We start from the raw sequence: 25,272 nt of genomic DNA, 5'->3' as shown, positions 1-25,272 counted from the left end.
TAAAGAATAATCAACATTTTTCATTGAACAAACATCACTATTAGCATTCTTCATTGAACTTTATTGTTAAATAATATAAAGTATAGCATGCAATGCATTGTTTTGAATACATATGCATGTATGGTACACTATGGGTACACATTGATACATTACAGGGCTTTGGTCAAATATTGTTTTAAATGTGCTTAATAAATCAGATTTATTACTTTTATATTGATTAAAATTATTCTTTTGGACTAATGCGTAGTCATATTTTGGCAACATTTGACACAATGTTGTTTGATGGTTTTAATCATTTATAGATTGAATGTAAAATAATTTGTTAATACATTTTTTTTTTTTGGCAATCTTTTTTTGTAGGGTAGTAATAATCTGGAAGGAGTCTTTACATAAATTATCATGTGACACACAGCACAAGGTATTTAAAAGGTGTTCTATTTAAGATAATACCCTGGGCTATGCATTTTGAATTCAAATCACTTAAAACACAAAGAGCAAACTTAGTGGCATTTTGCTTCTCTTTTAGACGCTGGGTTTCAATTTTTGGTCTGACATTTCGGGATGTGATGGCGAAAAAGTGGGTGGAAAATATTGACAGAGAACCAAAGTATCTTTTATCGGCTCATAACAGAACCGAATGTTCACAACAAAGGCACCCAGGATCGCCTCCCAAGTCACTGGCTCTTTCATTTCCTGTTATACAGGAAATTGCCTTAGAGGCGACTGATAGCTTTGCCTTAGAGCTGTAATTTTATCTCACTTTCAGCTTGCTTTCATTAAAAAAGCGCCTGCATTATATGGTGTAGCCAACACCATTTATTCAATGTGGTCTTTAAACAGTGCACATTTGCAAACACACCCACAAGGTGACTAATTCTGCTCTGACAGGTGATTATCTCTCATTGGCCAAGTGTACAAGTCTCAGAAAATCTATGTAGCTTTAGTTTGTTTATTTTACCTTACTATAAATATCTAAATAAGAAACTATATTGCTATAAGTCAGACAGGTAATATAAAATTGTTCACTTTTTGCATTTTATATATCAATTTCAATCATGTTAATGCCTTATTCTTTTGCTGTGGATATAGATTAACATAACCTGATCTGTGCAGAGCTTTATACTACACCAGATCATGAGTAGATTAAGACTGGTAATACATGATCAGTAAACTACTGACATAATATAACTTTTCTTTTTTTTATGATCCACGCATCAGCCTCCCAATGTACGCAAGACAGCAGGAGAGAGGAGTTCTTATCAACGTCTTTCGTCACGCTATATAAGCAGGGCTCTGGCAGTGCTCGAGAAGGTGGAGTGCAGTGTAGAGCAGTGCACTCAGCATCCAATGGCTTCACAGGTACAGAAGAAGAAGGGGTCCGAGGCACTCCCTGTGCACTCTGAAATGCACAGCAAAAACAATACTCAAGAAACAATGCCTGTGCCATCGGACCCCCAAAATCAGAAAAAAGGTCCTGAGATCCCAAAGTCACCGGTGGGGCTGCTGAGGAAGAGGGGTAAGGAAGCAATTCCAAAGATGCAACCATCAATGATGATGTTCTCCAGCAAATACTGGGCACGTCGGGGATTATCTCTGGATTCAGCTACACTTGATCAGCAGCACCTAGGAAATATGGTAAGAATAAGAATAATGTGGAATAAGATGAAATTACTAAGGCTACAATTTGTACACGTGTCAACCAAGTGCACTGTATGTAGTATTGCTGAAATTGAAATTGTGGGAAAATAATGGATGATAAACGTGACTTTTATGACATAAGTCATAAATTTAAGAACTTTTATAGCAATTGTACCTGAAAGCACTATCTGTTGAATTTCTGTCCAGTAAAATACTGTAAAATTGTAATTAGCCTGTTTTTTTTTTCTGTTACTTTTATGCAGCTTCGTAGAACATCCTTTAGTCGCATAGATGAGAAAACAGACAAAGAGGATACAGTCTCATCTTGTGACAGCAGTAAAACAGCATTGATTTTCTCTCTGAAGAACGAGGTGGGATGTCTGGTGAAATCTCTTCGGCTTTTTCAGGTTCGGCGGTGGTGGATGAGAAATAGGATTTAATGCGCCAAAGAATTAGTCAAAAGAATATTAGTTAAATATTTCCATTTGATTTTATTTCTGTGGGTTCTGTAGGAAAAGCACATCAATCTGGCCCACATTGAATCCCGTAAATCAAAGCGAGTTGCCTCTGAGGTGGAGATATATGCAGAGTGTAACTGCACAAAAAAGGAATTCAACGAGCTGGTGCAGCACCTCAAAGACCATGTCAACATTATCTCTTATAACACACCGCAAAATGTGTGGTCAGTAGAGGCTGGTGAGTCTGTGACATACAACAAGTATGTTTTAAAAGCACAATAAAATAAAGATATCTAAAATACATAAAATACAAGATTGTGATACTAGGAGTAAGTAGAGAATGTTTGAAATAATTTCAATACATATCCATGGTGAAAGTGCTGCTGCCTCTCCTGGGTCTTTATTCTAGACTGTTTGGACTATGTGTGTGTTTTGGGTGGCTTGCCAGATGTTGAAGGCGTCCCTTGGTTTCCTCAGAAGATCTCCGAATTGGACCAGTGCTCACACAGAGTGCTTATGTATGGCTCAGAGCTGGATGCTGATCATCCTGTAAGTGAACTCATTTTAAGACACTATGACATATGACTTTATGTCTTGATTCAATAATTAAGCCCTTTCAACTGAAAACAAATCAATTTCCTGTATTGTATTTTTCAGGGATTTAAAGACAACATCTATAGGCAGAGGAGGAAGTACTTTGTAGAGGTTGCAATGAACTACAAATTGTTAGTAACTGTTAGTGAAAGTTTGTACATTCTCTCACACACAGATTACACAACTATGATAATGGTTTATAAATTGTAATTTACAGTGGCCAGCCCATTCCACGCATTGAGTACACAGAAGAGGAGGTGAAGACTTGGGGAGTGGTGTTCCGGGAGCTCACTAAACTTTATCCCACCCATGCCTGTCGCGAGTACTTGAAAAATCTCCCACTGCTCACAAAACATTGTGGATATCGTGAGGACAACATCCCCCAGCTGGAGGATGTCTCTCTCTTCCTAAGAGGTAAATAGATTTATGATTATAACAATTCAATTGTGCTACTAAAAAAGTTTATTTTTTACAACTTAGTTGTTCAGGTTAGCTTGTTGGACCATGCATTTAGGCTGACATTATCCAATTTTCGTTAATATTTTGAAATTTGGTTGAAGATTAGAATCAGAAAGGGAAAAGGCATAATAATGTTAAGACTCATTTTCTGTTATGTTCACTGCACCTCCACAACAGCATCCAGGTGAAGAGTTTATGGTTATTTATTATTGAACAAAGTATTTTGTTTTTAAATTGAGTCAAATTGTGTTTATTTTTAACTTAAATGTTGGTAGTGTGGTTTTTATAAGTAAATCTTTATGCCATTTTTTCTTATGATGGAACTGATAGAAGCTAGCCTGACCTTTTATTGATTATAGAATTTGGCCTTAATATTTGTAGAAAGGTCAGGGTTTACAGTGCGGCCTGTGGCTGGTTACCTGTCACCTAGAGACTTTCTGGCTGGTCTGGCATATCGAGTGTTTAACTGCACCCAATATGTACGCCACAGCACTGACCCACTCTACACACCAGAGCCGTGAGTACTGTCTTTTCACTTAGTTGTGATTACATAGTCATAAATCTAAATGTGTGTAACTGCTTTACTTTACAAATACTTAATTCATAATGATGTAATTAATTCTCAGGGACACTTGCCATGAGCTCCTGGGTCATGTCCCACTCTTAGCAGATCCCAAGTTTTCTCAGTTCTCACAGGAAATTGGCCTAGCTTCTCTTGGAGCTTCAGATGAAGATGTGCAAAAGTTGGCTACTGTAAGTGAGACTGAAAATGAGACCATTTTTTCCCCCACTGTGTAGGTTTGTTTTTAAATGTCACACTGCCTAGTTGATTGGCAGGCTCTCTGTAAAATGCAGAGATTATACCAGTGCAAGAAGGTCACAAGGGCTGGCACTGGCATTTAACCATCATTTCACTTTCATAGTTGACCTTTGGTGGCACATTTGCATTGAATCAAATAAAATTGAGAGAGTTTAGCTTGAAATATAAAAGGTACAGCAAGTAAGAAACTTTCTTCCTTTACATTATGTTGTTTTGTAAAAGGTTCATATTAGCAATACATTCCTCTCATGTACTGTATTATTTATTGTGTTGTTAAATGCACATATATGATGTTTTTTTGTTTTTTAAATGTTTAAATTTTTATCAGTGCTATTTCTTCACCATTGAGTTCGGCCTGTGCAAACAAGATGGCCAGTTGAGAGCCTATGGTGCAGGACTGCTTTCGTCAATTGGAGAGTTAAGGGTACAGACATTTATTTTTGTTTTTACAATATAATGAAACAAGAGGGACTTTCCTAAACTACCCACCATGAATTTACAGCATGCATTATCAGAAAAAGCTGTAGTGAAGCAGTTTGATCCCAAAACTACATGCTACCAGGAGTGCCTCATCACAACTTTTCAAGATGTTTACTTTGTCTCAGAGAGTTTTGAAGAGGCCAAAGAAAAGATGAGGTAATATCATTAATGAAACATCTGTGCAATTCTAAATATTATTTATTTATTGATTTAATGGATTTAATGACTTTTGATTTGAAGTGACGGTTATCCTCTCCACAGGGAATTTGCCAAAACGATCAAGAGGCCCTTCTCTGTCTACTATAACCCATACACCCAGAGCATTGACCTGTTGAAGGACACCAGGAGCATAGAAAATGTGGTGCATGACCTCCGCAGTGACCTCACTACAGTCTGTGATGCACTGGGGAAAATGAACAAGTACCTTGGCATCTAGAAGCACTCAAATTAGTTGTAACCCTTTTTCTGCTTTGTATTGAAAACCAAGCTGCAATTGCATTTCCTAGTGTCTAATGGTGTTCTTTATAATATAACCTGATCCCAAAGTCAAGCAGAGCATGGTCTTCCTGTCTGGTGTCTTCATGCGTTTTCCAGCTTTCATAGTCAGTTTATTCATTTGTACATGCCTGCCATTACTACAGAGGCGGCAGCATGCATCCGTTTGTGGTTGCTGATTGTAATTTGCTAATCATAGTATTCTGTAATCCAATTGCCCAAGTTCCTGACTAGGTCCAACTTCATTATGAGAGAGCAAACAGGAAGTTTGAGATTGATGATTCCAGATGCTAAGGCAGAAATATACCCCAATTTGTTCTAGTCAATTAGAAGCAGTCTGCTTCACAGACCCAGTCTATGGAATAATCTAGAATAAATGCTGTTGTACATTATATTTGAATCATATAGAACTGCTTTGTTGCTTTGGACTGAGAAAAATGATATGGCAATGGAAATAAATATATCCAAAAGATTATCATAAAGAGTCTAGTATTAAATGTGTTACCTCTCTGTGCCTCTATTTAAATCTGAAATGAAAGTAATCATAAATCAATGTGTGTTTTATTTGTATCACTCAGGCCAAGATGAATGTTAATAGTATTGTGCCTAAAATAAACTAAAAACATATTAAAATCTGTATAGAATATCAATGGATAAAACTGCAGCATGTTTGAGTGAATACTACAGTAGCTTTATCTGGATAGTGCTTAGATGTACTGGTTATATTCGCAGTTGATAAATGTACCAGATGCTTGTTTATTAAAGCATATATTTTATGTCTTTTATTTATCTGTCTTAGTTTTTTATTCTGTTTTCAACACTGAACATATTTCTAGTAACAGTGACATACAACATGTCAACATATACACATATAGCCCTGGGTGTGTTCCTACCTTTACTCCGTGTTCCTAGAATCCACCATGTGCAGGATGATGCACTCAAGGTGACTATTATACATATGATATAATACGAGTAATACTTACAAAAAAACACTGAGACAAATCATTGACATTTCAGTAAAATTCGTGTTATGAGAAAAAAAATCATTTCGGTGTTTATTTATAAGGTAGTTGTGACAGTGCCTTTTTACTGCACATCTTCATCAGATTCAAAAGCATTTTCCTGTGTTGGGAATAGAAAGAGACTTATTGTAATACCATTTATAATTTTATATATAACAGTGTTCCTATGACACATTGAAAAAAAAAAAAAAAAATAAAAATAATATATATATATATATATATATATATATATATATATATATATATATATATATATATATATATATATATATATATATATATATATATATATACATACACATATACACAGTATATATAATAGGGTTTTTGTGCTCTATGTTCAAACTTTAAGTTTATGTACATGAATCAGCTCTCTTACCCAGCCACCATGTTGCTGGATCCATGGAGCAAAATGTTGATGAACATACCGGGCCCCGAATCCCATCACTCTATTCATAGGCTGCAGGTCCAAGGTGCTTAGCCTGCTGGTCATTTCAAAGGTCCAAGCAATCTTTATTTTCTGATTATCATCTTCTTCCTTTTGCTTGCCTGGGGGCACCATGCTGTAAATGAAAGCTGAGGCCAGTTGGTCAAAAAGGCTGTAGGAGAAGGGGCCTTGGAAATATCTTAAAAGTTCCTCATCGTTCACAATCTGTGTAAAAACAACAAGGGTAAAGATTTGTAAAACATGCACATGAGAATTATTTACATTTTATTTTGTCAAGATACTTACCTTTTCATTCACTAGGTCCCCATATTCTTTCAATAAACTTACAAGCCGTTGCACGGCATCTAATCACATAAAATAGGCACACAAAAAACCAGTCCATTTATATACATCATTACATTCTTAGGAATAGGAAAGCTGGATAAAGACTCACAGGTAAACAAACCTACCATGGTCTGTTACTACTTGATCCTGAACAGGAGGTACATGGTCTACAATGTGAGTCAGTTTATCAGCCACTTGATCCAATGCAGCTAAGGACATAACATTGAAATAGGATTAAAGCAAGTGTTTATCATCTCAGGTAGGCTTTTGTGCTCAATGGTTGGTCAGCTGTCTTACCAGTCTTTCCAGAGGCAGTAACCCAGACACTTTCACTCTGGAATTTATGACTACTGGCTGCCTGAATTCTTGGCAGCCCATCTTTAACTAACGTTTCCTTATAGTTGAGTGTGTGTTCAAGTGTTGCTCTTGATTTTTGCTTTCTTTTTTTATGATAAATCTTCAGAAGCTTATACTCGGTAGTAAACTGGCCGTCAGCTTGCATGGTCTCCATTTTGATGACAGGAATGAAACACTATAAATACATGAAAATACATTCTCAAGGCTGCACAATTTAGACCACTTGGAGTATTCAGCATACCATACAGATGCACAGCCTACACAACGTTTTTAATTTACTCTCTATTTTTGACTAACAAACTAGTGTCTTTTAAACCCTTAATGGGATATGGTGATAAAATTAATTATGAAACTATTTGAATAACATTCGCTCACCATTTTTTGGGGGGACGAATCTCAATTACCCTCTCAATTACTTCAATATCACAAGACACAATTGACACAATTACACACAATCTCACACACACACACACACACACACACACACACACACACACACACACACACACACACACACACACACACACACACACACACACAGGAGAGTGTGAGAAAAACCCAGACAAAACAAAACAAAAGAGGAAGAGAAAAAGAGAGGAAAAAACAAAAACTAAATGCTTTAGAGAAACATAAGGATTCTCTCGATTTCTAATTTTAAGTAATTTGTATAAAAGTATTTGGAAAGTTGAAATATTTTCAAGTAATAAACTAGGGTGGTTTACATTTATTACAGGTACATGTGTATATAAATTACAGATATTTATAAAACAATGAATGTAAAATGAATGCCGTCTCAAATCAAGCACCAAATCCTCCATGCACGGCAATTATAACTGTCCGTGTAGAAACATAGCAAAAGTCCAGTTTGCTGTCCTGATGATTTACGTAATTTAAAATGCTATAATTACATTAAAAAATTTACAAGAATATTTTGTCTTCATGCTGAGTCTGGTTTCACTAATACATACATTTGCATAAAGCATTCATATTTGTCCATGCCTATGTTAATTAGAGTATTAAAAACTTGAAAAGTATTGATTTAAGATACATTTAGAACAGATAAAAATGTGCGATTAAGTGGTGATTAGTCACAAGTTAACTCATGACAATCATGCGATTAATCGTGATTAAATATCAATATCGGTCGAAAGCCGTAGAAAATATATTATGAATATTTTGTAAACTTTGTTGAAAAGACAATTATTTAAGATGTGGCCTAACTTTAGAGGCGAAATCAGAGTAAATAAAGAGTTTAATTGTTTGGACCAATGAGGAACCAAAAGTAAAAGGATCCTTTTCAAACAGAAATGACCAGCTTCATGTCTCTAATTAGAGGTCACTGAATACTGTAGCTATATGAGGCATTGAACTATACAATACAAAACAATAAATTCAATTGTTCACATTGTATTATAGGTTTCACCGGACTATAACTTTGAAAATATAATTGCATTAGCTAGGCAGATTATCGAGTCTTGTTGTCTAATTAGTTTTTTTTTTTTTTTTTTTAGATTAAATCATTGATTTTAATATTAAATTTTTTTGTATAATCCAATGTTACGTCCCAGTAGTTTCCAATTCCATTTTTTCCAATTAATTTCCAGCCCACGGCCCTCAATCAAGTTTGATTTTTGTTTCTTAGTAGGAAAAAGACTGGGAACCTTTTTACAGATTTTTGTCTGTATTTTGCGTTTCCAGGAGGACGTCTCACGACGGCGCGCGAGCTCGAATTTGCGCCGCGTCGTTTGAGTGCTTTCGCGCCCTTGCGTTTAAAATACGTGGATTACGTAATGACTCATGCACGTGTCATGGTTTCGAGACAATCGTTTGAGTGAGGAAAAAAAATATGCCTTGAATTCGTTTCGAATTCGAATCCGGTCTCCAAATCAAACTCTATGACCCGCACCATGCTGTTGAGTTGTGTGTGTGAATCGCCGACTTTCCTCAACTCAAACCGAAAGCAAGTGACCGTTTTTTAAAGGAATCGACGGCGGGAGGCTGCAAAAGTTTTGCCAGAGCTGAAAAAGCATTACAATTATTTCCCATCTTATTTATTTCCATTACTAAGTCCACTTAAGGACTCTGTATGTGGTTTGATTTAAAGGAATAGTTTGCATTCTGAAGATTTCACCGGTTAATTATAGTTTTACTTTCACATTTACAAAAAGGCAATACCATGATAAACAAGTGCTCTTTGGAGAGGAAGTTTTATTTTTAATAATTCTTGTTTTATAAAATATATATTGCTAGGACTGAAAACTGTATAGCACTCACCACTCACTAATGTAACGCAAGCGTGATCACAAGCTCAATACCGGGTGTCAGGGTTGCCAGATCAGGTTCACTTTTTCCCAATGCCCACAGCTCACTTGAGCTCAATAACTACAGAGCGTGTATGTATAATACATCGGAAAGCCACTTGTCCTAACAGTGTGATTAAAACTGATCTCTCTACAATCTGGGACACGGTAGGCGTTACCCTGTGTGTGCGTGTGTGTGTGTGTGTGTGTGTGTGTGTGTGTGTATTTTTGTTCCGCGTATGTGCTATCAACAAAACAAAACTATGAAAACCCGTTTCCGCCTTTGAATAAAACAAATATCTCACAATTGTGATAAAAGTTCGCAATTCTGACTTTTTTTCCCTCAGAATTGTGAGATAAAAAAAGGTTAAGAAATATGAAACTGCATATTATAGGCTAATGCACAGCCTGATATCAGTGGCAAAAAAACCTTCACTGAGCAGACTCCTGTCAATCATAGACCATCCAGCACAGGATCATCTCCAGGCAGAGGAGCAGCTTCAGTAAAAGGTTACTGTCACTGCACTACACGCTGTACACTAGGGTCTGTCTGTCTGTCTGTCTATCTATCTGTCTGTCTGTCTGTCTGTCCGTCTGTTCGTCCATCCATCCATTCATCCAATCATCCCCATTATTAATGCTTAAAGTATTTTTGCATGTCAAATGTTTTTCTTCACATATTAAAATGTTACAATGTTTTGATCTATTACAAGCACAAGAGATACATTTGGGTTTATGTTATAGTTTTATTATAGTATTTGAACTGTGACAACTTTTTAAAATTAGCTTTATCACTAAAGTAGATCAAAATGCAGATGCAAGATGCAGATGAAGAAAGGTGTTGAATTATCATTTGGTAGCTCTCACTACGTGGTCCAAAAGATCTTAATGCAAGTGAAGGATATAATTGAGCTGAAAAAAAAGTTTCTGATATTGACCTATCAGAGAGATAGTAAAAACTTTAGTGTGGCAGCGGTTCACAAGTGGAGGACAGAGCAGGATGGAACAAGCATTTCGTGATATAGTTACAAACTTTAATCTTCGTTGTTCATGCAACCAAATTTCCCTCTTTTTCAGTGACACTCAGCACGACTGCCTCCATCTGGCTCCGTCTCAATAGCAATGGAGGCAGAGGATCATAGGTAATGCTGACAGAAATGCCATAGGTTTACTTTTTCCAATTATTTATTAGAGAATAAGGCAGAAAATATAGGATTAGGATTAGGGTAAGGTTAAGGGTTATACTGTAAATAACATGTGCTGTAATTAACACAGTCTCTTTAATTAACTAGGAGAATATATTTACTGTATTTTGACTAGAAGGAACCACTGATGATGGTTTATAATAGCGACTAGCTAACTGAATATAAAACAATAAAACAAGGATAGAATCTCCTGCTTAAATGTTGAGTAATAGTGCTTGAAGATATAAAAAAATCAATAACAAACAATAAAAAAACAATACAGCGTGTGTCGTATCCAGTGGCAGTAAGAAAACGTTTGCGCAGCCAGCGAAAATACTTCCTATTTGTATACATTACATAGAAAAGTCGTCCTCAGTGACACAGAAAAAGAGGGAAATTTGTGTATATAAACAAAAATCAGTAGATTACATTTCGTGACTTTTTCACAAAATGCCATGAGACTGTGCTGGACCCAAACCTGTAGCTGATTAGACTAATCAGTGCGCTCTGATGTCAAGTCAAGTCAAGTCAAGTTTATTTGTATAGCGCTTTTCACAACAGACATTGTCTCAAAGCAGCTTTACAGAAAACAACAGTGTAGGTGAATGGTGTGCGTTTGTCCCTGATGAGCAAGCCGTGGCGACAGTGGCAAGGAAAAACTCCCTTAGATGATATGAGGAAGAAACCTTAAGAGGAACCAGACTCAAAGGGGAACCCATCCTCATATGGGTGACATCAAGAGTTTGGTCATAAATCTTTCAACAATACAGAACAATTTGTGATCATCATAGATCCAGCATCAGCTTCTCCATGCCAGGGCCTTTAAACACTCGGCATCTACTTCTCCATGATCATCCATAGGTCCATAATCTTCACGAGGTGGGACATGACTGGAGCTGGCCAAACCTCAGGATGCCTCGGGATGGGGAGAGAAAGAGAAGCAGTGGAGAGGAATTAGTGTAGCTGCTGTTCATGATATTAACAGCACAAGTTGATAATGTGCATGTAATCATATATTCTGGAGCACAAGGTTGTGATGTGATGTGTGTGATGTGTGTTATGTGCAGGCTTTGCTAAAAAGATATGTTTTTAATCTACACTTAAACTGGGAGAGTGTATCTGAACCCCGAACACTGTCAGGAAGACTATTCCAGAGTTTAGGAGCTAAATGTGAAAATGCTCTACCGCCTTTAGTGGACTTTGCTATTCTAGGAACTACTAGAAGCCCAGAGTTTTGAGATCTCAGGGAGCGTGACGGATTGTAGCGTGTTAAAAGACTGGATAGATACATGGGAGCCAAACCATTTAGTGCTTTATAAGTGAGTAGCAGTAGTTTGTAGTCTATTCGAAAAACTTAATAGGAAGCCAATGTAGGGACGATAAGATTGGGGTTATATGATCGTGTTTTCTTGACCTAGTAAGAACTCTTGCTGCCGCATTCTGAACTAACTGAAGCTTGTTTATTAATGATGCAGGACATCCACCTAGTAATGCATTACAGTAGTCTATTCTAGAGGTCATAAACGCATGGACGAGCTTCTCTGCATCAGATATAGATAAGATATTTCTTAGCTTAGAAATATTTCTAAGGTGAAAGAAGGCTGTTTTTGTAACTTGATTGATGTGATTTTTAAAAGATAAGTTGCTGTCTAAAATAACTCCCAGGTCTTTTACCGTTGAACTAGTAGTTACAGAACAACCGTCTAAATGCAGGCTGAGATGCTGGAGCTTCTGTGTACTATTTTTTGGGCCGATGAGCAAAATCTCCGTTTTATCAGAATTTAATAGCAGAAAGTTATGGGTCATCCAATCTCTTATTTCTTCAACACACTCAGTTATGCGAGCTAATTGAGCTGTATCGCCTGGTTTGGATGAAATATATAGCTGGGTATCATCAGCATAACAATGGAAGCTAATTCCATGCCTTCTAATAATATTTCCTAATGGAAGCATGTATATTGTGAAAAGCAGGGGTCCTAGATGTGCTCAGCACTATTATGGATATCAAATTATGGAGAAGACAAAGGAAGAACTTATGCTTCAAACCATATCACATCATTTCATTTGCAAACATAATGGAGGCAATGTTATGGCATGAACATTTTGTGGCTGCTAATGGAACTGTGTCACTGGTGTTAATTGTTGATGGGATTACTGATAGTATCAGGATAAATTCTACAGTGTAAAACTGCCAAGATGGAAAGGGCTAATGCCACTTGACCTCAACCCAAATGAAGACAAAACTAAAGGCAGAAAGAAGCAAAAGCTGTAGTGAAGATCTGGCAAAATATTTCAAAGGCAGAAACTTTGGTAGTCAACTTTAGTAGTTATAATTATACAAGTTTGTTCATTTAATTTTAAGCCTGAGGCTTTGGAAAAATGGTTGGAAATTTCTAAATGATTTAAAAAAATCTGTGATATTCCGACTAATATAAATTATCTCAGTTATCCAAAAGACTGAAAAACAGCTAGAAAACTAACTTTCTTTCGGCTTCTCCCGTTAGGGGTTTCCACAGCAGACCATCCGCATGTTTGATTTTGCACGTTTTTACGCTGGATGCCCTTCCTAATGCAACCCTCCCCATTTATCCGGGCTTGGGACCGGCACTAAGGCTTGTGCAACCCTAATGGCTGGGGTTGGTTCCCTGACCGGGGATCAAACCCAGGCCACACGGTGAGAGCGGCGCATCCTAACCAATAGACCAACAGGGACCGAAAAACAGCTAGAAGAATGTTCTAAATTTCATGAAACTCTCAAATAATCAGCTAAAAGCAAATGTGTTTTAAACTTTTATATGTTTTCAAAAACTTAATTACATGTCAAGAAACAAATCTTTTCAAAAATTTCAGATGAGTTGTTTCGAGGTTTAATATACAGATGATCTCCAAATTGAAATAAGAAAAACAGAACATTGTAAAATTAACAATTAAATAAACTGCCCATATTTATTATTTGATTATATGAATGATAATAGTGCATATTTCAAAATGTAGAATTGGATAAATGGACACTAAGATCGACTAGCATCTTAATTCCACTTTCTGCCCAGTGTTCCTAGGACAGTGTTCCACAGGTCAGATGTGACCCTGTCCAGGATAAAGGGAATACTGAAAAAAATATATATATATTATAGAGAAGCTATAGTTACAGTTGTCTATGACAATCGTGAAAAAAACATGATGAATAGCAGATGTGCGTATTTAGCATGCAAACATCAAATATGCATAAGTCATAAAGTGAAGCTTTTCATCTGACTTAATATACAATGTCCTACTCCTAAAAGGTAGTAACATTACTTTCGCCCATTCATAGTTTTATTAATGTTATAGTACATTCAGTACATGTTGCTTAATCTACAGAACAATGCTTGCATCTTATACAGCAATTAAATAAAGTTAAGAAATCCATAAGTGCTACAAATCCTACACTTTACAAATCTTCAGCATCTTTACAAATCTTTATCTTTACTCCTATAACAACAACAGCAATTCCACAAAACTGCTTAGGTGGCACAGATGTTCAGATAAATCAGCAGATTAGTTTCTCTTGTCTGCAGTGTTCTTCCTTGTATCTCTTGATTCATTATGTCTGCTACAGAGAATTTTCCTTAGCCGGGAGATATAGAATATAGGCCCAATGCAGACTCCAAAATTGGGGATAATACTAAACATAAGCAGACCAGTACAGATAAGGACATTTGTGTTTTTTTTGTATTGACATTTGGATTATCAACAGAAAAGGGGCCAGACCCAGAAGTGGCAAATAAGTTATAGTTGAGGGCACAAGTATTGCTAGAACATTCTTTAGAGCTTGTTTCTTTACAACTGAATTATTTTGGTCTCCATCACCTGGACCCTTTTTATGCAGCACACACACAATGCCTACCAAACAGGCCACCATGACTAAAAACAACACATTAATAATGATTGAAAGAAGGTGACAGCTGCCATGATACAGGTGAGAAACCAGATGATGACAGAACATGCAGCACGATATTCCCACTTCCTAAGCCTGATGAAGAGCACAGGGTGTGCCACTGCCACATATCGCTCCAAGCACATACTGGTCAGCAGAAGTGGGCAGCCAAAGTAACTGAGGGTGGCAAAGGTTTGAGAGCTGCGCAATAGTAGTCCTGAGCGTTCCTTTGTTGATATTACTATATCCAACAGAAGGCTGAGGTAAAACAGCATGCTGAGCACAGCCATGTTGAGACCCAAAACTTCAGAAGGTGACAGAGACTTTCTGTTCTTTACCAGCGGCCAAAGCAAGACTGTGTTTGGTGTAAGGGAAAGTATGAGGATAAGGATTTCTATTGGTGCACGTGCAGAGGTAGTCCCACTTCTGCTACACTGAATTATATTCTCATTAAGGGAAAGAGGATTCCATGAGGCCAATGAAACATTGGTTTGAAAGGAAATGCCTGTAGGAGACGTAGTTGTTATATTGCTTTCATTCGCCACGGTGTATTACACAATGAACATTCTGGAGGTAGAAAGCAGGCTTCAGTTATTATGTAACAATGCCTTATCATGCAAGAAATCAAATACAGATAATAACAAAGTAAAAACTAATAAATAATATACTGACCTTATACTGTAGTGTAAATATTTGATTGTTCTGCACTCCTTTCTCCTTCTGGATTTATTTCATGTATAGTGTTCAGTCTCTCTTTGTCACTGAATCTCTCTACGTTTATTTGAATATTGGCTATGGAAGACTGAGCAAACTTGCCAATAAAATGCAAACCAGAGGCCTACCTAAATTTCAAAGCACTTAAAAATCACCTTCTATTTTGAATAGGGATGAGCTTTGGAGTCTTATACAAAATACTGCAAAGCTTTTTAACAAACAAATTAACATAGTGATTGACAATTTTATTTAAAAACTTTTTTATGTCCTGGAATTGTGTAAATAAGTCTCGACTGAATAGAAATAGCACCTAATTTAAAAAAATATTATTAATGCCATTTAATATATATGTATTTAGAGAACCTTTGTTTAGAGAAAAATACAAAAGTTACACATAAGACATTGTTGAACCAATCTATTGAATGCACAGCACCAATTCCATTATATCAAACTAAATTAATAAAAAAATATAAAAGAAAAAATTAGGAGATGAGGGATAAGCATCTGACTGGCACTGGTTAAATACAAAATTTTAATGCAAAATGTATACGCTTTACTGATCATAATATATCATAACACCCATAACATAGTAAGATAAATCTGCATATTGCGCCACTGTCATTCATTCTTAATAAAGTTTTGCATGTCAAATCTCAGACTTTAAGAATAATGGTAATGTTTTTGATCATCATTTGATCACGGCACAAAAGATTAATGTTAATTATTAATGTAAAAGATTGTCAGCTAGTTCCCCAGAATATTTTCAATAAGATTAGGTTGCTACTAATATGAAAAAATGTGTCAGTTTTCTGAATGACTGAAAAAAGTGGTGAAAGGATCATTAAGAGAAAGATAGACATTACTGATGCTCCCTGTGCTTGAATATCTCCCAAGAGCTAAAAAAAGAGCTACTGTACACCAGAACCAGTATTGGACCTTATCTAGAGAAAGGCATGTACTTGGGGTTTAGGAAAACTGTACACACAAGAGGTGTTCTGAGATATTTTTATAAACTGTTAATTTCCTGTGAATTATACTCACAGCGCTCTCTGAGTGCAAAACTAAAAACATTGGGTGAGCAACAGTTCTCTGGGTAAAAACATCTTGATAAGAAAGGTCAGAGGAAAATAGCCAGATCTGTTTGAGCTGCCAAGAAGTATATTGTAACTCAAATAAGCACACACTACAACCCTGGTATTTTAACATGCACAACAAATATTACCTTGAGGTGGAAGGACCACACTGGTTTCCACTCCTCTAAGCCAAGAACAGAAATCTAAAACTATCATAAGAACAGGCTCATTGTAACTGGGGAAAAATATACACCTGGTCTATTTCCAGGCTTGTGCAGTTTCATTGCGAGTTTTCTGATGATAGCCTTCGATTTTTAGATAAATCTAAAATCATCATGGCTGTAAGAAGTCGAACCTGATGTGGTTTTCTGGTCTTGTAGCCCATCCACCATAACTTTTGATTTGTTGTGCAGCTGTTGTGCAGAGGTGCTTTTCTGCTCACCATGGTTAAGTGCTTATTTGAGTATATAAAGACTTCCTTCATCCAGACTGGTAATTCTCCTCCTAGGTGTGTTACCTTGCCTCCTGTGCTTTGAGGATGTTCTCTTGCTTTTTCTTTTGCATTATTCTGTGTAAACTTGTATGTGAACTTAAACTGAAGCTCTTGAGTTGTTTGGCCTGATTTTATGCATTATGCTGCTGCCATATGACTGGCTGATTTGATAACTGCTTGAACATGCAGGTGTTCCCCCAAGCAATCAACTTCATGAACAGTTAAAACCAGCAGGGGGCGACAAATTCGAACACAGTTAGCGATTGTTCTGCCGTTTTGGCCCTAAAAAGGCATAGCTTTGATACATATAGATGTGTTTATGTTCAAAAATGTTGCCGATGTTTAATTAAAAACAAACAAAATCCTGACAAAAATGTTTTAATGTAAAAACATTGTAAGTCTTTTATTAGGTTACGTTCTCCGCCTTTATATGAAATTGACAACATTTCCCAGCAGCACCCGGGAGAGGAAGACGTTCTTCATACTTCACTTTCATTTACACGCCCAGCAAATGTGAACTAGTAAAACTACTGTATCAACCATGTCGGCAAAGCGGTGACTGTTCACAGGAAATAATAATTAACAAATCTGGTGCTGTAAGTTAAAAACTTGCATGACTCTTTTCTGCAGTCTTTATTAACGTGGACGCCACAGAATGTTTTGCATGGCTACTAGCAGCAGTCCACACCCTTGTAGTGAATGGTTTGAAATGTGTTTGTGCGCGTGCTATTTATTCAAACAATGTCTCTTGCGCGCATGATTCCTGTGAGCAGGTGGAAAGCGATCATGGCAGGTCGGTGCTGGCTGGAGGCTTCACTTGATCGTTCATCTAAACTCGGACTTGAGGTGTTACAAAAAGCCAAAAGACGATCAAAAACCTGGAGGAGTGAAGGCTCATCCTGTAATCGCCGGGATACATCACATGCAGAGGTACAAGCTTTCAAAACTGAAATGCTTTTTAAACGGTGGGGTATGTTTCCACCTATCCATCCATTTATCCATCCATCCATTTATCCATCCATCCAAATAAACAACTTTGTCCTGCGTTGTGTTGGAATAGGAGTATATCACAGGAATGCTGGGCACAAGAAAGCAATACACCCAGGATGTGACACGAGTCCATCACAGAGCACCACACACATATTCAAGAACTCATTTGCACTTGCAGCGATTTACTGTAGCCAGTCCTGCTGTCTGCATGCTTTTGCTATTAATGTGAAGAAACCAGCATGGATAAAAGAAGATTTGCATGTTCCTTTATCCAGACAGTACTCCAGCTCAGGATCAATCCAGGGTTCGAAAAGAACTTGTGCTGCCCATAACCAATGTTTATTTATTTATTTAATTTTTTTCAGATTAAACGTATTCAAAATAATGTGCAAAATTCTAAAATTTCACCAAAAACCATCAGTTTATCTTGATTATTAGATGCAAAACATGCTTGGACAGAACTTAAGCCTGTGGGCTTTTGTGGCTAAGATTGGATGCCCCTGGTATATTTGATTATTTCTCTTGGAGTCTATCTGTGATGAGTATTTGCCTTATGGTTTTTAAACCCTTTTAAATACTTGTCTTATATAAGAAATGACAGTTGCTTCCATTATATAAAAGAAAGAATTAGATTTGAGATATAGGCCTGAGCTGACTTGTTGATTAGCCATATCAGAATCAGATATCATAGAATATTTGTTAGAAATTCTGGGAATTTTGTCAAGTTTCCATGCTCTTAGTAAACGTTTGCATAAGAGCCATTGTCTAACAGTAAAAATCCTGTACTAAATCTTGGCTTTGATTCCCCTTGTTTCTTAAAAATGTGCATGATATTTTGTTCAATAATTTACAATAACGCAACTATTGTTAAATGTAACTTTGTTGTTTATTCAAAGGTTCTGGATCACTCTGCTGCCCACATGACCCTGGATAATGCTTTTGCAAAAATAGTGGAGTGCATGTCTGAAACTAGTAATCAGTGCAAGGTACACCTAATGTTAATAATTTCTCTGTTTTTATTATGCCTTTCTGCTTGCAGACCCGCTAAGCATGTGCTTTATCCCCACAGAGGTTTTATAGTTCTGCAAGTGCAGCCGAGCTTCATCAACAAGAGCACACCCATGTGTGTCGCTTTCACTCGAAGCGGCTTCTCCAGACTTCCAGTCAAATTCAAACCACTGCTTTAACCTCCAAAAGAGCTTATTCCACTGTAAGCATGTCCCATATGAAGTGAGGGGGATAGAAGTGTCCAGACACCTTTGTTTTTGTTGTTTAATATACTTCTAGTGCATATAATCCACTTTAAATACACAGTACATACATACTGTTTTTACTTGGTACTAAACAAAATGTTATATATTCATACACATAATCAAACATAGTGGGTTTCTAAAACGACACCACAAATGACCAACATTAGAACGTTTTCATTGACAGCTTTGAGACATCCACTGTAAATCAAAATATAAATTAAATTATGTTCAATATTATTGTTCCATATATACACACCTCTTCCTTTTGTAGACACGAGGTGCAGTTTATTGTTCTGTGTGTAACTGTACTTCCTGCAGCTTTCAGGTTATCCTGCAACTCTGTTTGAATGACTGCGATTCCATTATTACCTTCTATATCATTAGTCTAGGGGTACGTTGCGAGATCTTGCATATCAAATCTGTCTGGAGGTGGTTACTTGTGACTCCACAAACGTTGGTTCCACCTGTACATCATCGACCAGTTGCACAGACGGGGATGTTAAAGGATTGACAGGGATTAATATAGTTTTTGAATCGGCATATGTTTTTTACAGCATATACTAGTTTATGCTTATGAATATGTGCTTGTTGTTCATAATTCCAATAAATATAGAAAAGAAATTAATAATTCAAAAGATGTCACTTTTTAAAATAGAAATAATCACTAAAAAAAAATAAACAAAGGTGTCTATACTTATACTTATATATATATATATATATACAGTATGTAAAACCTAATTTGAATTCCAGTCAAATTTGAGTAAGCCTCATGGAATAATAACTTGTGCTCTGTTTTAATGTTATTAAAGGGTTTGTCTGAGCCAGAGGATTTCTTGATTGAAGTATCTCCAGGCACTTATGCTGTCACAGCAGCAATGCAGGATGCAGGCCCACAGACCCGAGTGGTGCACATCGATGCAGGGGAAAGCATGAGACTCACATTCGCCCTCTGACCTCAACCTCAAATGTTTTTAAATACAGCAAAACATCTGGTGATCTAAAAGTCTTATTTCATTGCACTGAAACTAAAAATGAAATTCTTCAAAACTGAATTTAAGCTTTTTTGTGCACTTTTAATGTATAATGTGCCTTAATGTAATGTGTACATGTGCTACTCAGGGTATTTTTTATCAGCAGTATTGAATGTTAACGGTTATGATTATGTGCTTTGCAATATTTGCTATTGTGTGCTGAACTTTTAGTGCTGAAATAAACATTTTCTTTTATTTTTGACAGTATTTTGCTGTACATTTATTGCACATCTTTAAAATCACAGCGGTTTTGCAATCTATTACTAAATATTTGGGTTGCCACATGTTAAATGTATTCATTTAAAATGAATTAAAAATGACAAAATGTAAAATCATTGTAATTATCAATACACAATTAATTAATGGATTAAATCATTCATTGATGCATGTAACTGTTTTATCCTGGTCGGGGTTTTTTGGGGATTCATAAAATCCCAAAATTTTGCAAACAATTTATCCCACTTGAGCTAAGTTTGTGTAAATTTTGGCATAAGACATCTAATTATTCGTCCCAAACTAATTCGTTTTCATGAGTTTATTTTAATTAGTTTCTATTAAATATAAATTTCAATACTAGTTTACTATGTCAGGAAATAAGAATCAGGTGAAATCCAGTATTATATTATAAGCATTTATTTAAGAATATGAAAATTGCACATCTGTAAGTAAATCAGCATTGTAATGTTGTTGACTAAGAGTAAAACCTATGGTATAAACATTATGTCCATGATTTTCAAATATCATGTGCATGCATACCACAAAATAGTGGCAAAACGTAATTAAAAAAATTATAATTTGTTAATATATACAGTTTTAATGTTAAAAGGCTATAATCAATGATTACATCCCCACTTAAACTCATATATGAATTATTCAAATATATCAAATGTTTTCATATTTCTCAAGTTTACTGAACTGTTTCAGCAGATTATTATCTTGGTTCAGCTGAAAGTTTATTTATTGCAAAAGCCAATGGAGATGGTACTTCAGAAAATGGTTTTTGTAAAGTCCCACCAAACACCTCTCTTACCGTTACACCTTTTCTTACTGAATGGGGAACCATTTCAAATACTGAACTGTGATTTGTAGTTGAAAAACTGGATGAAGAATATCCAGAATCAATGTTTATTCCAACGGAAGAATCACCTGGATTTGGAGGCTTAACTATGTGCCCTAAAAAAAACAACATAAAAACAAATTACATGTTATACATACAATATATATATATATATATATATATATATATATATATATATATATATATATATATATATATATATATATAACAACCTTAGCCATGGCCTGGCACTAACCTGGTTTTTTGTGGTGTGGCTCTGGGGATCCTCTTTTCCAATACCTCCAAGTTGGTCTAATATGTGGCTCAGTATGGACCTTTTTCAGGCATGATATTTCTGTGTTCACTGAGCGACTCACTAGCTCTGGCTGTTTTTCATTTGCAACCTCTTCCTCATCTTCACTTGAGTCTAAGGAAGACAAATCATTGTCCATCTCCTGAGAAGTTGTCAGCTTCTTTAGTTGGTCAGTTTTAATTTCCTGCCCTTTCCATTCATTATTAATGAGCTGACATTGGTTAGAGAAGGGATAGCTTGTGACTGGGCAAAAGCACATTGAGGGAGTTGTTGAAGGATAGTGATTTATGTGGTTTAAGCAGCAGACTGGTGACCAGTTAATGTGATTACAGTGGCTGTGGTTTAAGCAGGCTGCTCTGAACACATTAGATTGCAGTTCCCTTATTATTCGCTCATGGAGAGAAGCAGGTATCCACACAGCCAGGTTTTTTGGAATGTGCGATCTGATTTCATTCCAAAACAGCACTACTAGTCCATCTCCCACTCCACCTGAAACAAAGGAAGCACCTTTATCCTGCTGGTGAAAACTGTTTGATAAACACTCACGTCATCTTGACCTTCTCAAACCCTTGCCTTACCCTTTAAAGGATCTCTTACTTCCATGCCTAAAACTACTCTTCCGGGTCCATATCGGTTCATCTGAGGTTCCCAGGGAGCTAATACAGTGTCTCCTGGCACTATATTGTGTGTATGTGCCTGAGTTATATTCAGCATGTCAGATTGGCATATTAACTGAGATGATACCGTTTCCATCATGGTTTCATCTTTGGGCAAACACGTATCAAAAGTCACCATAAAGAGTCCTCCTCTGTCCTGGAATACACAAATCTTTTCGGTTGTTATCACAAACGACACTACAAAATTTCTTTAGACTTTTAGTTTTTACCTGTAGCTGATGTACAATTGTCCCCAAGTAGTAGAATCCATCTATCTCTCTTCGTGCTAACACACGGCAACCTGAGAAAAACTCTTGCCCTCTTGCTATCTTCCCTAAAACATATGGTGTCACACTAAAACGATTTCCCATGGAACACCTGGAAGAAACAAATTTCTTTCCATGTCAAATCCTGTGCTGATAATGCTAATATCCCTAAACATCTGGACTTTTAATTTAAAGATTATACCAGTATGGTGAGATGCAGACTGGATGAAATGGTTTGCTGTATGAGACCTGACATCTGTCCCCTGAGCATGAAAAATGTTGAGTCTGGTGTTGTGATGAGTGCAACAGCGCTACCTATTATGATTAAAACATATGAATATTAATAGCATTTAGGATAATGTTTAATGAATCATCAATCAGTGGTGTAATGATTCCAGTAACAGCACATTATGAAGTGTTTTGTTCCTCATATACCACAAAAATTTGCCATCTGTGTTTTAAAATAAAAAAAGTCAATACTTCATCAACCTCTGTTTTTCCTCTTATAGTAATGACACCTCTACCAAACCCTCACTGTTATCAATGATTAGAGGTTTTTCATTGTTAAATAAAACTCATTTTGTATTTGTATTATTAAACTTAGATTTGTGAAAGAAGGGTATCTGCGAGAGTGAAAGGAAAAGTTTATAGGACTGTGGTGAGACCTAAGATGTTGTATGGATTAGAGACAGTGGCATTGAGTAAAAGACAGGAGGTGGAGCTGGAGGTAGCAGAGCTGAAGATGTTGAGGTTTTTTTTGTTGGGGATGATGAGGATGGACAGGATTAGAAATGAGTTTATTAGAGGGACAGCGCATGTAGGACATTTTGTAGACAAGGTGAGGGAGGCAAAATTGAGATGGTTTGGACATGTGCAAAGGAGGGACATGTGGTATATCGGTAGGAGAATGCTTAGGATGGAGCTACCAGGAAGGAGGAAAAGAGGAAGACCAAGGAGGAGGTTTATGGATGTGGTGAAGGAAGACATGCAGGTAGCTGGTGTGACAGAGGCAGATTTAGAGGACAGGGGGATGTGGAGACAGATGATCCGCTGTGGCAACCCCTAATTGGAGAAGCCGAAAAAAGAAGAAGAAGAAGAAGAAGATCATTAGATTCAGATTCTGAAGAGCATCAGCCATAGACCTTGTAAATGTGCTGTTAACCGAGAAACCATCACACACTAGAAATTATCATTTGAAATATAGCTGAAACTATTATTAGTGCTGTTCTGTTACAGAAAAATTGTAATGAATTAGAAATCAACTAAATAAAGCATACAACAGGTGATGATTTTAGTATTCCTGTCATAACACTGACCGAGGGGTTCACCTGCTCAGCTGAGTCATTAGAGTTTAGAGACAGCCTGTAACAACTCCCTTTAGTGGCAGAGGTCAAACATTTTAGGAAATCCAAAATGTTCCTGTCCAAATCCGGCTTTTCTGATATGTAGAAGGTATGTACAGGGCGTGCTGTGATGGCAGATAAAGCATTTAAGCATTGCTCCGGGTTGTCTGGAAGGCTGTTTGTCACTAGGTGAACAGACTGACAGGCAGGATCAGAAAATGCTGTGATGATGGCAGTAAGGAGGTCATTTCCAGAGCTTGTCCTGAGAGTATGGATCCAGCTGAGGGCCTGGTGCACAGTATCTGGTGCACAAGGAATCATGTGCTCAGACAATGATGTTATCTAGAGAGATACATAAATGTGTGATTAGATAATGTGCTTAACAGGCAATTTGAGTGAAATACTTGATGAAGCTGCCTTATTTAAGATGCAACTATATATGTTCAGAGGGGTCCAAAAATCTGACAGCACTAGTGATCTAATTGAACATAATTTTTTTATTACTAATCATATTACTGAAAACCAAGAAACTAAAATATTTACATGAATTTCAGCGTTTCTTATCATTTGGTTTGTCCGAACTTTGCTTTAGATCAAATCCTTTAGTGTGCCATCTGAACACATGAACGTTAATTTAAAAGATTAGGCATGAGAAATATCTAGCCTTTTGTACAAAGCAGATACATGGTGAATATTACATATTTGCTTTCATTATTGGATCTAAAAAGCAGAGCAAATTCAGGAATAGTAAATATTTAGGATACTGATCATTTAGTTATTAATTAACAAAAATGTTCAAAATTCATTTACAAAAAACCAAAAAAACAAATATTGTTAATTTCCAATTTGGAATGAAATTTTGAAGATTTTGTTTGATCTCAGACTATTGGACCCTATTAATTATATGTCAGTGTTAGTTTTCTGAATGCAAGACACCTTATATGAAATGCTGATGATATTGAAGAGGGAGTTTCTGAGAGACGCCTTAGTAAGCAGACTTTGTATAATCATATTTTTTACTTTTCCCAGAACTGTAGCCATTGCCTCAGAAGTGTCCAGTATATATGTGATATTCCTGTCATTTCCAAGCAGCACAGGGATGAAACTTTGACTGTCAGAGTGCTGATACATAGAGGCTCTAATTCTGCAAATAAAAGCACTGGAAATCATTTTCTTTTTGTGTATTTCATCAATTGTAGACAGTTTTCAGAAGAACATTTAAAAAGCAATTAAAAAATGAAGAAGAATTATCATACCTTTATAGATTTCTGAGAAAGTGCATATATTCCGTCCCAGTTTGCAGCTTACTGGACTTTTGTTGGGTCATATGGTTGCTATAGTGAGGCACTGGCTACTAAAGTGGGACATCTAGTGGTGACACAACACAAAGCATGCCACTATAGCAACACATGAGAATAGTCACAAATGTTGTTGTTACTTTTTGTTCTTAGATTTCATCTTTTGTCAGTGTGTGTGTTATGACAAGTAAACTACCTCTATCTATGAATTTAAATCTTAGCACAAAACCTTTTTTATTCTCCCAGATATTACCAGTGAAAATGTGTATCTGTTCCATGTGCTGTTTACT

At 36.4% G+C, this 25,272-nt stretch overlaps 5 protein-coding genes across 10 annotated transcripts in view; 2 read left to right on the top strand and 3 right to left on the bottom strand.

The window, feature by feature from the left end:
- The first annotated feature begins 54 nt into the window (after window positions 1-54).
- Window positions 55-5,583, top strand: tph2 (tryptophan hydroxylase 2 (tryptophan 5-monooxygenase)). 2 transcript variants are annotated; one of them, XM_083551653.1, is made up of 11 exons: window positions 55-1,635; window positions 1,902-2,045; window positions 2,151-2,334; window positions 2,545-2,645; window positions 2,754-2,821; window positions 2,908-3,104; window positions 3,531-3,666; window positions 3,776-3,902; window positions 4,298-4,393; window positions 4,472-4,605; window positions 4,711-5,583. In XM_083551653.1, exons 1-11 carry the CDS (start codon window positions 1,348-1,350, stop codon window positions 4,883-4,885), a joined length of 1,650 nt encoding a protein of 549 aa, XP_083407779.1. In that variant the 5' UTR covers window positions 55-1,347; the 3' UTR covers window positions 4,886-5,583. The 2 variants fall into 2 exon arrangements, with proteins under 2 accessions (XP_083407779.1, XP_083407780.1); XM_083551654.1 differs by having other exon boundaries at window positions 2,506-2,645.
- A 366-nt stretch (window positions 5,584-5,949) lies between these two features.
- On the bottom strand, window positions 5,950-7,490 carry LOC310731791 (apoptosis facilitator Bcl-2-like protein 14). Its single transcript, XM_083551655.1, has 6 exons — window positions 7,471-7,490; window positions 7,036-7,270; window positions 6,864-6,947; window positions 6,700-6,758; window positions 6,346-6,618; window positions 5,950-6,066 (listed from the first exon to the last, which is right to left on the bottom strand). The coding sequence occupies exons 1-6, from the start codon at window positions 7,471-7,473 to the stop codon at window positions 6,031-6,033; spliced, it is 690 nt and encodes a 229-aa protein (XP_083407781.1). The 5' UTR covers window positions 7,474-7,490; the 3' UTR covers window positions 5,950-6,030.
- A 6,397-nt stretch (window positions 7,491-13,887) lies between these two features.
- On the bottom strand, window positions 13,888-16,846 carry LOC310732631 (uncharacterized protein; the record flags this gene model as incomplete). The annotated part of the gene is given in 5 exon segments (XM_083553243.1): window positions 13,888-14,300; window positions 14,302-14,516; window positions 14,519-15,000; window positions 16,432-16,466; window positions 16,800-16,846. Coding segments are annotated over 5 exon segments (963 nt in total). The 3' UTR covers window positions 13,888-14,116.
- Window positions 16,847-17,231: 385 nt separating this feature from the next.
- On the top strand, window positions 17,232-20,256 carry akip1 (A kinase (PRKA) interacting protein 1). Its single transcript, XM_083553328.1, has 5 exons — window positions 17,232-17,371; window positions 17,549-17,705; window positions 18,662-18,751; window positions 18,835-18,975; window positions 19,828-20,256. The coding sequence occupies exons 2-5, from the start codon at window positions 17,562-17,564 to the stop codon at window positions 19,969-19,971; spliced, it is 519 nt and encodes a 172-aa protein (XP_083409454.1). The 5' UTR covers window positions 17,232-17,371; window positions 17,549-17,561; the 3' UTR covers window positions 19,972-20,256.
- A 405-nt stretch (window positions 20,257-20,661) lies between these two features.
- cUnh11orf16 (chromosome Un C11orf16 homolog) overlaps window positions 20,662-25,272 on the bottom strand; it is a 237,177-nt gene continuing 232,566 nt past the window's right edge. For 3 of the 5 annotated variants that reach the window (XM_083552073.1, XM_083552072.1, XM_083552074.1), the window contains 8 exons: window positions 24,941-25,052; window positions 24,621-24,828; window positions 23,658-24,026; window positions 22,544-22,656; window positions 22,306-22,453; window positions 21,998-22,232; window positions 21,363-21,908; window positions 20,662-21,222 (listed from right to left, as the gene is read on the bottom strand). In XM_083552073.1, coding sequence (XP_083408199.1) covers window positions 20,981-21,222; window positions 21,363-21,908; window positions 21,998-22,232; window positions 22,306-22,453; window positions 22,544-22,656; window positions 23,658-24,026; window positions 24,621-24,815 — 1,848 coding nt within the window. In that variant the 5' untranslated portion in view covers window positions 24,816-24,828; window positions 24,941-25,052 and the 3' untranslated portion in view covers window positions 20,662-20,980. The remainder of the gene's footprint in view (window positions 21,223-21,362; window positions 21,909-21,997; window positions 22,233-22,305; window positions 22,454-22,543; window positions 22,657-23,657; window positions 24,027-24,620; window positions 24,829-24,940; window positions 25,053-25,272) is intronic. The other 2 variants (XM_083552075.1, XM_083552076.1) reach the window with 2 other exon arrangements.

This window comes from Silurus aristotelis (assembly GCF_946808225.1).
Source record: "Silurus aristotelis genome assembly, chromosome: 10".
Taxonomy (NCBI): Eukaryota; Metazoa; Chordata; class Actinopteri; order Siluriformes; family Siluridae; genus Silurus; species Silurus aristotelis.
The sequence above is the reverse complement of the archived record's forward strand: the minus strand, read 5'-3'. Positions and strand labels throughout refer to the sequence as shown.

Excerpts from the sequence above, each read along its gene's own strand:
- tph2 (XM_083551654.1), top strand. The coding sequence starts at position 1,348 with ATGGCTTCACAGGTACAGAAGAAGAAGGGGTCCGAGGCACTCCCTGTG. Across the intron at positions 2,046-2,150 it reads AATCTCTTCGGCTTTTTCAG|GAAAAGCACATCAATCTGGC; the intron begins GTTCGGCGGTGG and ends TGGGTTCTGTAG. Across the intron at positions 2,646-2,753 it reads AGCTGGATGCTGATCATCCT|GGATTTAAAGACAACATCTA; the intron begins GTAAGTGAACTC and ends TGTATTTTTCAG.
- LOC310731791 (XM_083551655.1), bottom strand. Across the intron at positions 6,948-7,035 it reads TACTGCCTCTGGAAAGACTG|CTGCATTGGATCAAGTGGCT; the intron begins GTAAGACAGCTG and ends TTATGTCCTTAG. Across the intron at positions 6,619-6,699 it reads GGGACCTAGTGAATGAAAAG|ATTGTGAACGATGAGGAACT; the intron begins GTAAGTATCTTG and ends GTTTTTACACAG.
- akip1 (XM_083553328.1), top strand. The coding sequence starts at position 17,562 with ATGGCAGGTCGGTGCTGGCTGGAGGCTTCACTTGATCGTTCATCTAAA. Across the intron at positions 17,706-18,661 it reads GGGATACATCACATGCAGAG|GTTCTGGATCACTCTGCTGC; the intron begins GTACAAGCTTTC and ends GTTTATTCAAAG. Across the intron at positions 18,976-19,827 it reads CCAAAAGAGCTTATTCCACT|GGTTTGTCTGAGCCAGAGGA; the intron begins GTAAGCATGTCC and ends ATGTTATTAAAG.